The sequence below is a fragment of the Oryx dammah genome, unplaced genomic scaffold (assembly GCF_014754425.2).
Source record: "Oryx dammah isolate SB20612 unplaced genomic scaffold, SCBI_Odam_1.1 HiC_scaffold_2, whole genome shotgun sequence".
Classification (NCBI taxonomy): domain Eukaryota; kingdom Metazoa; phylum Chordata; class Mammalia; order Artiodactyla; family Bovidae; genus Oryx; species Oryx dammah.
Genome location: NW_024070186.1, coordinates 89,523,447 through 89,539,458, shown reverse-complemented (window position 1 = coordinate 89,539,458; position 16,012 = coordinate 89,523,447). Strand labels below are relative to the sequence as shown.

General features: G+C 38.7%; 1 protein-coding gene across 1 annotated transcript in view; it reads left to right on the top strand.

The window, feature by feature from the left end:
• SLC49A4 (solute carrier family 49 member 4) overlaps positions 1 to 16,012 on the top strand; it is a 97,980-nt gene that overhangs the window by 1,210 nt on the left and 80,758 nt on the right. Inside the window, exon 2 of the mRNA XM_040250437.1 lies at positions 10,993 to 11,086. Within this exon, the coding sequence (XP_040106371.1) occupies positions 10,993 to 11,086 (94 nt within the window). The remainder of the gene's footprint in view (positions 1 to 10,992; positions 11,087 to 16,012) is intronic.

Here is a 16,012-nt window from a genome sequence, read left to right as displayed (position 1 = left end):
ATAAAGCTTACAGATGAATGAAGACTCTCTTTTCCTAGAGAATACTCTGGACAGACATCTCACTTTACCACTTGCCAGTGTGATTCTGTGAGGAGAAAAATGGAATGTTAAGACGTTGAACTATACCACACAAGTATGGATAAATGATTCATGGCCAATATGATGTACCTGCTAAAAAGTAGAGGACAAGTTTAGGCACAGAAGTGTAGTATCTAAAAGAAGAGAAATGGTTTGACATGCTTCTAATGTTCAGTTCTGGGCATTAATTTTTGAAAGGCCATTGGCCAAGTGGAGTCCTTTAAAAGTTGGGTGACAAGAATGTAAAGGGTATAAAAATCATAATGTGTCAAATGAAAGGAATTGGGTGTGTCAAGCTTCAAAAAGAAACTTGAGGCAGGATATAAATATGTGTTAAATGAGGAATTAGACTTAATGTGCCTAGTTCTAGAAGGAAGAACTAAGCTGAGTGAAGTTACAAGAAGCTGTAACTCAAAAGAATACAGGAAAGAACCTTCTAACAATGAAAGTATCCAGCCCTGGAAAGTGTGGAACTTCCAGGCAGAGATATGTGCTAGTTGCCGAGAAAGTTTCTTGTACTGAATGGGGTTTTCTTTTGTTTGGATTTATTTGTTTTAAACTACATTAGACTTTATTTGGATTTTACTAGTTTTTCCACAAATGTCTCTCTCTTTTTTTTGCCCTGTTCTAAGATTCAGTTGAGGGTCCCAAATTACATTTAGTTGTTATTTGTTGTTAATCTTCAATCTGTGACAATTCCTCTGTCATTCTTTACCAGGTTGTATAACTTAAGGGGAAATGCTATTTTATTGTTTCTTTTAACTTTTTATCAGGAGCATTTTTCAATATTATTCCATAAATTTAGCCAACTATATTTTTAAGGTAGAAAAATGCTAATTTTTATCCTTTTTATTATAATTATATTCACTATATATATGATAATTACATATATATATATAATTACATCTACTATTCTTGGCCAGATAAATTAGGGACTACCTGTTTTCTTTTTTTTTTTAATATTTATTTTTTTATTTATTTGGCTACACCATGCACAGAATTGTTAATTGTGGCATTTAGGCTCTTAGTTGTGGCATGTGGACTCTAGATCCCTGATCAGGGGTTGAACCCTGGTCCCTTGCATTCGGAGCATGGTGTCTTACCCACTGGACCACCAGAAAAGTCCTTTTTTTTTTTTTTTTAAGCTGTTTTCTTTATAGAGATTCCTCATTGCAGGGAATCCACCTGCAATGCAGGAGACACAGGTTCAATTCCTGGCTCGGGAAATCCCTTGGAATAGGAAATGGGAACCCACTCTAGTATTCTTGCCTGGAAAATTCCATGGGCAGAAAAGCATAGCAGGGTACAGGCCTTGGGGTCTCAGAGAATCAGACATGACTGAGCACACACACACATATTTTCTTTATAAAATAAGTTACTTTAGGAGTTCTTTCAGCGTTTCTATGACTATATGGTGAATTCTATTTTATGTTTTCTGTTGGCTAGGGCAACAGAAAAGAAATTTAAAATTCCCTTGCTTTTCAGTAGAAAAAAGCCAGTTCTGCTTTCATTTGTTGGCTGTCCTACTGCACACGTCCTGTTTGCATCAGTTCAGTTCAGTCGCTCAGTCGTGTCCGATTCTGTGAATGACACCACCCTTATGGCAGAAAGTGAAGAGGAACTCAAAAGCCTCTTGATGAAAGTGAAAATGGAGAGTGAAAAAGTTGGCTTAAAGCTCAACATTCAGAAAACGAAGATCATGGCATCTGGTCCCATCACTTCATGGGAAATAAATGGGGAAACAGTGGAAACAGTGTCAGACTTTATTTTTCTGGACTCCAAAATCACTGCAGATGATGACTGCAGCCATGAAATTAAAAGACACTTACTCCTTGGAAGAAAAGTTATGACCAACTTAGATAGCATATTCAAAAGCAGAGGCATTACTTTGCCGACTAAGGTCCATCTAGTCAAGGCTATGGTTTTTCCTGTGGTCATGTATGGATGTGAGAGTTGGACTGTGAAGAAGGCTGAGCACCGAAGAATTGATGCTTTTGAACTGTGGTGCTGGAGAAGACTCTTGAGAGTCCCTTGGACTGCAAGGAGATCCAACCAGTCCATTCTGAAGATCAGCCCTGGGATTTCTTTGGAAGGAATGATGCTGAAGCTGAAACTCCAATACTTTGGCCACCTCATGCGAAGAGTTGACTCACTGAGAAAGACTCTGATGCTGGGAGGTATTGGGGGCAGGAGGAGAAGGGGACGACAGAGGATGAGATGGCTGGATGGCATCACCAACTCGATGGACATGAGTCTGAGTGAACTCCGGGAGTTGGTGATGGACAGGGAGGCCTGGCGTGCTGCGATTCATGGGGTCGCTTTTGCATACATAGAAGTAAGTTCCTGGCATCCCTGGGTATCTCTCTCCCTAGAGGGTAGGTAGTTGTCTGGTCTTGTGGTCATGGGTCCCACCCAACTTAGTAGAAGACCAGTTATCTTCCTGAGATCACTTTTGTACTCTCACTTTTCATTTTCCAGCAGGGAGATAAAAAGGGACTACCTAGTGAGATAATAAAAGAGCCAAAAGTCGATGTGTACCCTGGAAGCCAGTGAAGAAAATTTCAAGGAGATAGCACCCAAATGTGTGCTGAGCTCTAGGGACATAGCCCTCATGGAGCCTACATTCTAATAAGGAGGTCCAGGCACCAAAGGACAGTAAAATTAAATGCTTAGTGTGTCAGATGGTGATAAATGTTTTAGAGAAAAATGGAAGTCGGGCAGGGGAGAAAGGGGATGTGATTGGGTAATACTTTCTCTAGACTGTCAGGGAAGGCCTTACTGATCATGTGTGTGTGAACAGAGACCTGAGGGGAAAAGAAACACACCTTGGCAATTCTGGATAAGACTGTTTGGGACAAAGACAAAGGTCATAAACTTTTTTGGCATATCTGAAGAAGATGCATAGTAGAGAAATAAATTGTAGAAGGATTGTTGGGCAGCTCAGAGGGCCTACTTTAAGTGACTGGGCATTAATTTCAAAGGAGGCTTGTGTGGCCGAGTTGAGCCTTAAGGCCACTGTAAGGATGCTGGTGGTGAAGATGTGAGGAGGATTCACTCTACTGGAAGGTTTGAGCAGGAGGGTAAAATGATGACTCTGTTAATATCTTGAGAACAAGAGCCACAGCAAGGAGACCAGTTGGAAGGGTAATGGAGCAACTCAGATGGGGCTGATGATGACTTCCAACTGGCATGAAGGTAGTGAAGGATTTGAGAAGTGGTTGGATTCTAGATACATGTTGAAAGTAGACTTACCAGTATAGGCAGAGATGAAGTATGAGGAAATTGGAGGATTCTAAGATCTTTCTCAACTTTTTTTAGCATTAGTAGTTGGGAGAATCAAGCTGCAGTTTACTGAGATGTAGAAGATTGTGGGAAGAGCATTTTGGGGGTAGATCATGAATCTGGCCTTCAGATCAAGAATTTGAAATGCCTATTTGATATAGGATAGACTAAGTTGAAGAACTGATGCTTTTGAACTGTGGTGTTGGAGAAGACTCTTGCGAGTTCCTTTGACTGCAAGGAGATCCAACCAGTCTATCCTAAAGGAAATCAGTCCTGAATATTCATTGGAAGACTGATGTTCAAGCTGAAACTCCAATACTTTGGCCACTTGATGTGAAGAGCTGACTCATTGGAAAAGATCCTGATGCTGGGAAAGATTGAGGGCAGGAGGAGAAGGGGACGACAGAGGATGAGATGGTTGGATGGCATCACTGACTCCATGGACATGAGTTTGAGTAAGCTCTGGGAGTTGATGATGGACAGGAAGGCCTGGTGTGCTGCAGTCCATGGGGTCACAAAGAGTCGGACATGACTGAGTGACTGAACTGAACTGAGCTGAAACTGTCAGTTTATTGCCTGAGCAATAAATCTGTGTTTTGTCAACCTGTAATGGTATTTAGTTGGAGAAGGCAATGACACCCCACTCCAGTACTCTTGCCTGGAAAATTCCATGGACGGAGGAACATGGTAGGCTGTAGTCCATAGGATCGCTAAGAGTCTGACATGACTGAGTGACTTCACTTTCACTTTTCACTTTCATGCATTGGAGAAGGAAATGGCAACCCACTCCAGTGTTCTTGCCTGGAGAATCCCAGGGACAGGGGAGCCTGGTGGGCTGCCTTCTATGGGGTCGCACAGAGTCTGACATGACTGAAGCAACTTAGCAGCAGCAGCAGCAGTGGTATTTAGAGTCTTGGAGCTGAGTGAGGTCACCAGTGGAGAGGGATGTTGCTTCAGAAGAAGACAGCCCAGGGGCATTCCAACATTTAGAGCTTGGAGAGATAAGGAAGAACCAGCTAGTGAGGACTGAGAGTAGAGCCTTAGATTTACCAACATGGAGATCTTTGGTGTCTTTTAAAAGAATAGTCTCATTAGAGTGGTGGGGGTAAGTTCAAGAGTATAGACAATTATGTTAAACACACTGTAAAGGGCAGCAGAGAAATGAAGGAGTAGCCAGGGGGAAATGTGAGAGAAGGTATTTTAAAGATAAGAGATATTAAGGCATTTCTCTGGAATGCAGTGTCCTAATGGATCCAGAAAAAAAGGAGAAATTGACAATGCTAGAGGGAGGGGGAGGAACTGCTGTAGCCATATCCTTGGGTAAGCAAAATGGGATGCAGTCCTCAAGAGCACAAGTAGATAGGTTGGCCATAGAAAGAAGTATCGACAGCTAATTCTTCAATAGTAATGAAAGAAATGATAAGAACGTATAGATTACAGATGCAGATGGTGGGTGCTAGGAGCTTGTGGGAGTTATCTTTGTTTATAGTTCTCAGAATATAAGGAACAATATTGCCACCTGACAGTAAGGCTAGGAGAACAATTCTTGGAAAATTGAAGAGATGTGATAAATTGTAATACTATTTCCTAGGAAAGGAGAGAATACACAGACTAGGAAATTGTAGTAGGATTGTTGGACAGCTCAGAGGGACTGATTTAAGTGACTGGGCATTGATTTCAAGTATGACCAGTTAGCATGGTCGGTGTGTCTCCCTCCTGCCTGTTCTGTTGGGCAAGCACAGGCATGGGCAGAGTTGGCAAAGAGAGAGATCACCAGAGGTGCAGTTTGCCAAATGTGTACAACTAACAAAGTGCAGGCAAAGAGTAGAGGATTATGTAGAGAGTGATATAACAGTGGACCATGGAATCTAAACCAGGTAAAGGAGAAAAAGAAACGCATGAGATGGATGAGAAAAAGTAGTAGGCTCCAAAATTGTTATCCCCAGTGGATGAAGAATTTAGAGTACTGGAAGGAATGAGTGGGAAGGAGAGAAGCTCATGGTTGAAGAATGGGATGCTTGAAATTGGGATTGTGTCATGGATGCAGTTATGGTAAAGATGAGGTTGGAGTTTAACCAAGAGAGTGGACAACCAAGGTAGGGTAGAGGGCATGATCGTGGAATAAGAAGTCAGGGGACTGAGAGGCCTGGGTATTGAAAAGGTCATCTCTCGCATTGAAATCACCAGATTTGTGAAAGATATAATGTCCTCAGAAGTAATAATGAGCCAAATCAGGTTTAAGCCTGGAGGGTGGATGAGGTGGAGGCAGGTATGTGGTGGTCTGTAGGCAGTCACAGCTGGGAGTGGTGAGCATGGCAGTCAGAACTGGGTCAGTGGCTCTTCTGGCCATGATGGAGCACCAGGAACTGGATTTATTCTTCCGTCTTAAACTACTCAAAACAGAAAACAAAATCAAGGTATACGAAACCGTGGTTTTCAGACACTGTGGACAATACGTAGAGCAGGACAGTGATCCTTACAACTGCTTCACCCAAAGATACGGAGTTCAAACAGAGCCCCACAGTTTTCCAAGTTGAGGAGACAGTTGAGATGTGTAAGAGGCCACCATAGCCAGAATTCTTAGGGAAGAATACCAGAGAGGAAAAGAGTTCACTGAGAGAGAGTTCTTGATTTGTAGGGAGTTCTTGGGTCTTCAGCTGAACACTGACTAGCAGTTTACACATGAAGAAATTACTCAAGTCTGAGAAAAGGACTACCAGAAAGGAGCAGGCAGACACTTCTCACAGTTCATGCAAGTCTGGGAATAGTTCCCATTCCCAACAGCCAAAATGGGAAAACCTCATAATACATAAGAGGTTGGATTGAATGATCAGAAGGGTGCTGCCTCAGCAGTAATGACTAACAAGCTCTAGACTAAAGGCTGCTCTGGTTCCACCTAATAAAACTTAAAAGTACTCCTTGAAAAGATCAAAAGAAACTATATCCCAGAACATTGTTCAAAAATGCTTAAAGGAGTTGAAAAATATCTATCACCCAACAGGTTAAAATTCAGAATGCCTGACATCCAAATCAAAAGTTACTAAGCATGCAAAGATACAGGAAAATATAACATTTCAAAAGGAGAAAAAGCAATCAGTAGAACAGACCAAGACATGGCATGGATGATAAAATTACTAGGCAGGGACATCAAAGCAGCTACTGTAAATAGATATACTAATGTGTTCAAGAAGATAGAAGAAAGCATGTAAAGGAGAGACACAGCAAACATAAAAAAGACCAACGTTAAACTTCTGGAGATGAGGATGTAATCTGTGTCTGAAATCAGAAAAAACACACTAGATAGGCTTTAACAGCAGATTAAACATTGTAGAAGAAAAGATTAGCAAACTTAAAGATAGAGTGATAAATACTATCTAGAGTAGAATACAGATGAAAAAAATGATTTAAAAAACCCCACAAGTATCAGTGAGCAGTACAGTTTTAAGTGGCTAATACATGTATAATTAGAGTCACAGATGAAAAGAGATTGCCAACATCCACTGGATCATCGAAAAAGCAAGAGAGTTCCAGAAAAACATCTATTTCTGCTTTATTGACTATGCCAAAGCCTTTGACTGTGTGGATCACAAGAAACTGTGGAAAATTCTGAGAGAGATGGGAATACCAGACCACCTGATCTGCCTCTTGAGAAATCTGTATGGAGATCAGGAAGCAACAGTTAGAACTGGACATGGAACAACAGACTGGTTCCAAATAGGAAAAGGAGTCCGTCAAGTCTGTGTATTGTCACCTTGCGTATTTAACTTATATGCAGAGTACATCATGAGAAATGCTGGGCTGGAAGAAGCACAAGCTGGAATCAAGAGTGCCAGGAGAAATATCAATAACCTCAGATATGCAGATGACATCACCCTTATGGCAGAAAGTGAAGAGGAACTCAAAAGCCTCTTGATGAAAGTGAAAGAGGAGAGTGAAACAGTTGGCCTGAAGCTCAACATTCAGAAAACTAAGATCATGGCATGTGTTCCCATCACTTCATGGGAAATAGATGGGGAAACAGTGGAAACAGTGTCAGACTTTATTTATTTGGGCTCCAAAATCACTGCAGATGGTGATTGCAGCCATGAAATTAAAAGACGCTTACTCCTTGGAAGAAAAGTTATGACCAACCTAGACAGCATATTCAAAAGCAGAGACATTACTTTGCCAACAAAGGTCCGTCTAGTCAAGGCTATGATTTTTCCAGGGGTCATGTATGGATGTGAGAGTTGGACTGTGAAGAAAGCTGAGCGCCAAAGAATTGATGCTTTTGAACTGTGGTGTCGGAGAAGGCTCTTGAGAATCCCTTGGACTGCAAGGAGATCCAACCAGTCCATTCTAAAGGAGATCAGTCCTGGGTGTTCATTAGAAGGACTGATGCTAAAGCTGAAACTCCAGTATTTTGGCCACCTCATACGAAGAGTTGACTCATTGGAAAAGACTCTGATGCTGGGAGGGATTGGGGGCAGGAGGAGAAGGGGATGACAGAGGATGAGATGGCTGGATGGCATCACCAACTCGATGGACATGAGTTTGAGTGAACTCCAGGAGTTGGTGATGGACAGGGAGGCCTGGGGTGCTGCAGTCCATGGTGTCGCAAAGAGTTGGACACGACTGAGCGACTGAACTGAACTGAAGGGAAGAGGGCATGGAGTAAGATGAAATGGGGTAGGAGGGAGAGATTGAAGAAATAATGCCAGAAAAGTTTCCAAATTTGTTGATATCCTTAAATCCAGAAATATAATAATCCTAGTAGAAGAAACAGCATAAACAAAACCACACAGAACAAATTGCAGCCTGAATAAAACTACAGCAAGGCACATCATCATCATACTGCTTCAACCAGAGAAAATCAAAGCATCAGGAGAGAAGAGACTGGGAGCTTTATTTAGAGAGGAGAGAGTAACAGTGATCTGGAAGTGGCTGGGGAAGCAGTGTCCTCAGGGAAGAGGTTTCAGAGGAGTAAAAAGGTGAAGACAGTGTTTATGAAAGAGCTTGATAATGTAGGGATTCCACTGATCTGCAGATTCTGAGAGCTCCAGAAGGCACAGTGGAAAGATTTTGGGAGTTCAAGCCCTGGCAGAGATGAGGTCAGATTTTAGGATGTGTGAAGCCATATTGGGATAAGGGTAACCGGTGAATCTTGGGTCTTTTTTGACTAGTGTAAACAGGAAAACAGGCACAATGTAAGTAGTCCTCATAGTCTCGGAGGCAGATCCCGGTGGCGAGGCTCTGGCTGTGGGGTATAAGGACAAGTGGTCTATACCAGGAGCAATCAGAGCTTATCTTCACTCCAGCTGATGGAGCCTGAGGAGGACAGTTTTACCAGATAAAACTTATATCCATGCATCCACTGTGTGTGTATGTGTGTGTGTGTGTGTGTGTGTGTGTGTGTGTGTGTGTGGTGGAGTGGGGTTGGGTTTTTTTGGGGGGCATTCAATTTTGTATCATGATATTTAGGCACCGATGTGGAGACTGTCTTCCTGTACCCAGTAGGTTCCCAGCAAAGGCGCCATCATCCATTGGAAAGGGGCTTCCTGCAAAGTCTGGATGCCATATTTGAGTAGAATTTATTCTTATTATCATATTTAGTTATCCAAAATTATTCCTGTACCTTTCATCAGATGGTTTTTGCACTCACATCCTAGTACTGTAATCACTTGGGATTTATTTATGTGAAGGTCCTAGATGGCTCATGAGCATATTTTTCCTGGGGAATTTATACTTCTTGCCAGAGTCAGTTGCTGTCTTTTTGAGTACATGGAACTACAGAGTCCTGCCTTGTCAAAATTCAAATGAGATCAAGAAAGCAAGAAAGCATTCTATTCAAAACTGAGCATCAGTTGAGGTGGATTGGGTAATATTTGGCAACAATTAAAAATAAGAAAGCCACAAGCTGTGCCTGTAAGATTGCTTTATAGTAATCAGCTTTTCACAACTTCTTTGTTCTTGAAAGTTTATGTCAGTTGTTTTGTGCTAGCTTTGAGCAATAGTAATAGGAAACCTAGTTATTTGGACCTTAGGGCTATACACAATGCCCCACTGCCCACTTGGTGGCCATTTACCTTAATTACAAACCAAATACTAGGAAGAAATAAACATAATGTAGAATCTGAGCCTTATAGACTGAAATTGATAAAATTTTATCCGCTATCTCATAAGGCACTCAGTATGACCTTACAAGAGCAACAGTTTGCAAGTTTAGGGTATTTATGACTATGAATGTACTTTTTATTAATTATTTATTTCCTGTGGCTGTAATGTGGTTTTAAAATCTGGGTTGTTAGTAGAAGCAGTAAATGAGCAGTATGTATGCATTACTTGTTCTTGAGCAGCACAATTTTCTATGTTATTCCTTCTGCCAAATTATATTAATCATATTCAGATCATATAAAGCTAACTCAGTTCATGTCACAAATTATCCTCAATGTAGCGTGTGTGTGCCTGATCTGAATCTCAAGTTTATTTTCCTTGCTGTGTTTAATCTGCATAATTATAGTTTTGTTGACTTTCAATTTCCTTCAAGCAGAGAAGCCCTTTGGAAACCAAACATTTAACCATCTCCCTTCTGCCAAGAAAAGAAAACTCTGGGGGGGAAAAAAAAGAGAGAGAAAATTTGCATTAAACAGTTTAAGTCTATTCACTGTGAAATGGTTTCAAGGGTGTTGGGTCTGGGAAAAATTGGAAGAAATGTTGCTACTTTTGCCACATATTCCATATGAGCCACCTCTGAGATGGGGCTGCTACAGAACAGTAAGGCAGCATTAGTTTAGTGCTAAGAAAAGCACAGCATTCCACCAACAGGAAGATAGAACCTTGTTATATTATTCAGCCACAGCCAGACTATTGCATCTGTTTTTGGTTACTTTGTTTTTACATTTTATATTTTCTTTTGCCCTGTTATCCACATAACTGACCATTAGCACACATTTTCAAAGTAGTTGATCATATTTGGGATACAAAGGGAAGAGCTATCTGATCCACATTATCTTCTAAAACCCTAAACCATGCTTTCTCTTTTTTTTTAAACATCATTCTATAAGGTGAAAGCCATCTGATAAAACAACATTTAATACTATTGTATTAATACTATTGTATTAATAATCAAAGATTTCTAATGGACTATCTCTTAAGACCCTATAACAAATTTGTCCTGATTGTGAGATAAAATAATAGCCACTTGTCATTTTTTGAGAAAATTTAAAGCAATAATTTATCATGTTAAAAAAAAAAAAAAACCATGGGGCAGTTTAGACTTTTTAAATTAACAGCTTGCCTTTGAAAATTGGAAATTTTCTATTTGAGATGTAAAACCAAAATATCTTTTTAAATTATTTTCTATATATTTTAGTGTTATATCTGAACAAAGCATTATTAGCCATTCATTTCAAAAATCTGGAGCTCATAGAACTTTTTACTCAGTCCTTGATGTGATCATTCAGGTTTTCTCTTAAAGTTAAAATCATTTCATTTTCAGCGTGTAGAGTTCTCTCTTCCCATGTTGGGAGTTACAGAGAAAAGCCATATTAGAATATAATACCAGTATGATTGAGTAAAAAAATCTTTGTTCTTAACATTGACTTACTTGAAGAGAAAATAGAAAAGAATCCAGATATTTTTGTTTTCTTTTAGGTCTTCGGATAACTGTGCTTCTGACATCCTTCCTTATGGTTTTGGGAACTGGTCTAAGGTGCATACCTGTATCAGACTTAATGCTTAAAAGAAGGTAAATCATATAAATAACTTAAATTTCCCCCCCCACATTTTTCTGTTATGAGTGTATTATATATGTTTGGTAATAAGCTTTTAGTAAACAGTTCCATTTTTAAAATCAGAGGGTCATGTTTATAGTAGCATTTTTTCCCCTGACATGGTAAATAATTGAGTATACATTTATTAGTTGTCATATGGAAGATCCTGGACTAACTGTTGTGTAAATAAATAGAGAATAATCTTCATGCTATCCAGGAGCTATAATAACCATGGGAAAATAATAGTATAACAAAAGGAAAAATAATGTATTAATAGGCAATGCCATAGAAGATTTATAGCATTGCCACAAGAGACTGAGAGAAGTTTTGGCTGAGGATCTCAAAAAGAAGATTTCACAAAGGAGGTGATAATTAAAGTAGGCACTGAAGGGTAAATAGAATTTTGATAACTATAGTTAGGGGAAGGATATTCTGGGGTAGAGGAACAACAAAAACGAAGGCAGAGAGGCAGGTAAGCACAGGTTTCTTCTGGGATGGGTAGGTAGCTTCTTTTCTGTATAGCAGCATTTCTGCACCTGGGGTATATGGATTTATTCTCAAGGGATACAGAGTATATGAAGATTTTAGAAATTTGTTTTCCTTTCAGTTATAATATCAAAAGATTTTTTAACCAATAATAATCTGTAATTAAAAAAAAACATTTTTATTGTCCAGGATATCAGTTTCCTAGTGTTTATCAAACTGGGATCCTTGGATTTGACCTTCAGAGCCATTGAGAAAATTTTTCCCATTAACAAGGAGCCATAAATGACTGAAGTTTGAGAGACACTGGTATACAGAATAAAGCATAAGAAAGCAGTATGTAGAGATGGAGTTTAGAAAAGGGTATCCTGATTATGCATGATATTGACACCATCCCTTAGAACCATTATCCCTCACTGGACAGTTGGGAGCCACTTAGGTTTTTAATCTGAGCAGCAATAGGATCAGACCTATATTAGGTAAGCTATTGATTTGAAGACTGTAGGATTGATTACAGAGGGCTAAGAGTGCTAGCAGGAGACCAGGAAGGATGCAGTGTGAGAGCCCAAGCTGGAGTCATCCTTTTGTTTCGTTTGTTTATTCATTTATTAATTCATTTATTCAACAAAGTTCACTGAACTCCTCCTGTGTGCCAAGCTCTTCTCTGCACATGGGGAATGCAGCAGAAAACACAGTAGGAAAATCTCTGCCTTGTGCAGTTTACATTCCAGTTGGAGAGACTGGCAATAAACTAGATAAATAAGTTAAATATATAGTATGTGCTGTGGGAAAAAAAATAGGAAAGAAGGATTTGAAATAGGACAGAAGTGAACGGATGGTCAAATTTCAGGAAAAAATGGTTACTGGGAAGATAGCTTTTGAGGGTGAAGCCTGGAGGAGTGAATGGATGGATGGTGTGTTATGTAAGGGGCAAGCATTCCAGGCAGAGAGAACGGCAAGTATAAAGGATGGGAAGAGAAGAGCAACCTGGCAGGGAGCCTGGCAGGGCTGGAGCCGAACCAGAGACTTTATGGGAAGAGGGCTGGGAAATGAGACCAGTCATGGGTGGCGACGGGAGTGTGAGACCAGGTCCTTCAAGACCGCGTAAGGACTTCAGCTTTTTTCGAGCTAGAAAATCATTGGCAGCTCTGAGCCGAAGAGAACCATGGTCACAGGCTGCTTTATTGAGGATGCATGAGTGGGGAGACCAGGTAGGGAATCAGTGCGATAAACCACAAGAGAGATGATGCTGACTTGAGCCGCAGTGGTGGCAGTGGTGGTGGTGAGGAGTGGTCAAATCTGATTATATTTTGAAGGACTTGCTAATGGATTGAATAAAGGGAATAACAGGAAGTGAGGAGTCCAGAATGACTGTCTTAGCCTGAGAAGTTGTGGGAATGGAAAGGATAGCATAGATGTCAGAGAGAACATGTGAGAAAGACATCAGAGGTGATATGACTGAGGTTGCACTCTGGAGACTCTGACGTTGTTGATTCCATTAACAGATACACGGGACCCAGGAGAAGAAGGAGTGCATTTTAGGTACAAGATGTTGACTTTTATTTGGAACAGAATTTTTCATTTTCAAAATAAATGCTGTTCATTTTCAGATTTTTAAAATATGTTTTCTTTCCAGAAAATTGAGAGTATAAGTGTTTCATATTTTTAAAGGCAGATATCATTTGGGTTTCTGTGGAATGCTGGTCTTCATATCCTATCTTTCTGAGTGAGATTTTTACAGATGAGTTTCACTGTGTTTGAAATGTTCTTAATTTTTCAAATATACAGGTTTTTTTTTTTTTTTTAAAGCATCTACAGTTTTTAAGTACAAACTTCGGTATAAGCTGAAATTCAATAATGCAGTCTTTAAAAATGCTTCCTAGTATTTCTGGTAGCTTTTCTTCTGTTTTAGGCCATCTATTCTATTGCTTCTCTCTAGTTTTATATCCCTTCATATCCTTTCCAAATATAAAATTATAGGAGTAATAGAGAGTTGACTCTGTGGTGGAGAAAATGGTATGAAAAATAAATAGAGCTCATAAAGAAATGTAAACAAAGATAGAAAGGAAAGAGAAAGAAAGAATTCTGAGAGATTGAACCTTTCATAAAAAGAAAGTATAAATTGAATTTTTCATCCTTTGTGTGTTCACCTATCATATAAGGAATATGGGAATATTATCCCGTTGAAATGAGACTTCATTTATGTCCATGCAATATTTCTTTAGAGCAATATTATTAACAACACACATGCAGCTGTTACAATGAGAATGCTACAGTTAGAATGCTTATTTTTGACTAGAAGCCTGCTTAGATTACCACTTTTAAGCTTAAGACTCCCACTTGGCACTGAACCAGAAGGGATAAAGACCTTCTGTGCATTTGGCCAGCACTGAAACAAGTATTCAGCAATCTGTTTCTGTGGCCCTGTTTCACTTGAAGCTTTTTGAGCTTGTGACCCAGCCTTCTGAATAGTGACCCAGTACCTTTTACTTCCTGTATCTTAGCTTTTATGAGTCTTAAGACATGTGAGAAGCAGCTTTCTGATAAGCCCTTTCTTCAATCACAACTATTAATACCACCTTCCTAATGGTGTTTTACCTCTTCATAGTATCAGTATTTCTTTTATCTACATATAGATATGCCACTTTTCTCTTATTAACACCACAAATAAATAAGGAACTTAGAATAACAAACTATAAAGCATTTCTTCTATGATTGGGAAGCAAATCATATATTAAAAAAATACAAGATGGCATTACTCTATAGTGTGAAATGCAATATGGCATGCCCAGTAAACAATTTACAGACTTCTAGAAGGTGAACTTGTAGTAGGTTATATCTGCTTTTAATCATAGGTGTATCCAGTAATTACCATGACATATTATCTTTCAAATCAGTGTAATTTTTATTAATATTAATAATAGATTATTAACATATGATAAATAGTTAAATAGTATGGTTCTAGTAAACGTAGATTTTCTAGAAATATACTCCATTGTGAAATGCTTTGTGGCTGACAATCTTAAATTTAAAATGATCATAGCAGAAAAAATGAGTTGTTTAGTAAATGGTTTTATGATTAGCTATCTGAAAAAAGAATGAGGAAGAGCCCTATGTCTGTCCTACCACTAAAGTAAATTCCAGTTGGATTAACCATTTAAGTAGAAAATATGAACCATAGAAATATTAGAAGATGAGACTAATTTTTAATAATCTTAGAATGGCAAAGGCCTTCCAACTAAGACACAAATCTCAGAAGCCATAGAAAAGTATAATACTTTTGACTACGTAAAAGTTAAGAGTATATGCATGATTAAATATACTATAAAATACATATATATATATAGTATAAAACAAAGTCAAAAGAAAAGTTAAAAACTGTGAAATGTTTGCAACAATAAGACAAATGGATAATTTCCTTAGTTGAAAAGAACTCTGTCAAATCAATAAGAAAAATAGCAAGTCAGTAGGAAAATGAGTGTTATATGTGAGCAAGTAATTACAGAAATTGAGATACAAATCTTAAGATACTCAACAACTTCATCATAGTTAAAGAAAATTGAAAAAGCAGTTATATGTCTGATTATTGGCAAAGATGAAAAAGTATGATAATGTGCTGTGTTGCCTGAGGTATAGGGGAAAAAATAGGTGTTATAAGTAATTTGGAGAATTCTATTTAGTGGGCATTTTTACAGTATTTATTAAATTAAAAATGTACATGTCCTTTAACCCAATAGTTGTCCTTCTAGAAAATTAGCCCACATATAAAGCTATATCATTTTGGAAGGACAGTCATGTTTGTGTGGTTTTGCTTGTAATAGCAAAAGGCTGATTACAACCCAAATGTCTTCATCAGAGGGGTAGTGATGATGAAGTATACAGTGAAATAGTATGTAGCTCTGAAAAAGGAGTAAAAGTTCTGTTAAGTGCTGATTTGGAAATATCTCCAAGATATATTGTTGAGTTTGAGAAAAGACAAAGTTATAATGTTGTGTTTAATATATTCCTACTTAGAAAAAATAGTGGGACGGATGTATTTGGCAAGGACTGTTGCTGAAAGAAACCATTACTGTTGGTTGTTTCTGAGGAGGAAGCCTGGGAACCTAGAAGTCTGGGGTGAAAAGGAGATTTACTTTTTATTTTGTACTCTTAACTCTGCTTGAGAATATCTTTATCATGTGGTAATCTCACGTTTTGGAGTGAAAACACTAATTAAGAGAATCTAAAATAATCACATCAGATCTTCAATAATGAGAATAAGAGAAAGAAAGATAAGAGACTGCTTTTCTGAGTGTGAAAACAATGAAAGAAATCACAAGGGAAAGGTGTAGATTTGACTACATAAACCCTGACCCCTCATATTTATAAGATAAGTCATAAAATTAAAATACAAACTAGCAAAAATATGTGTTGTAAAT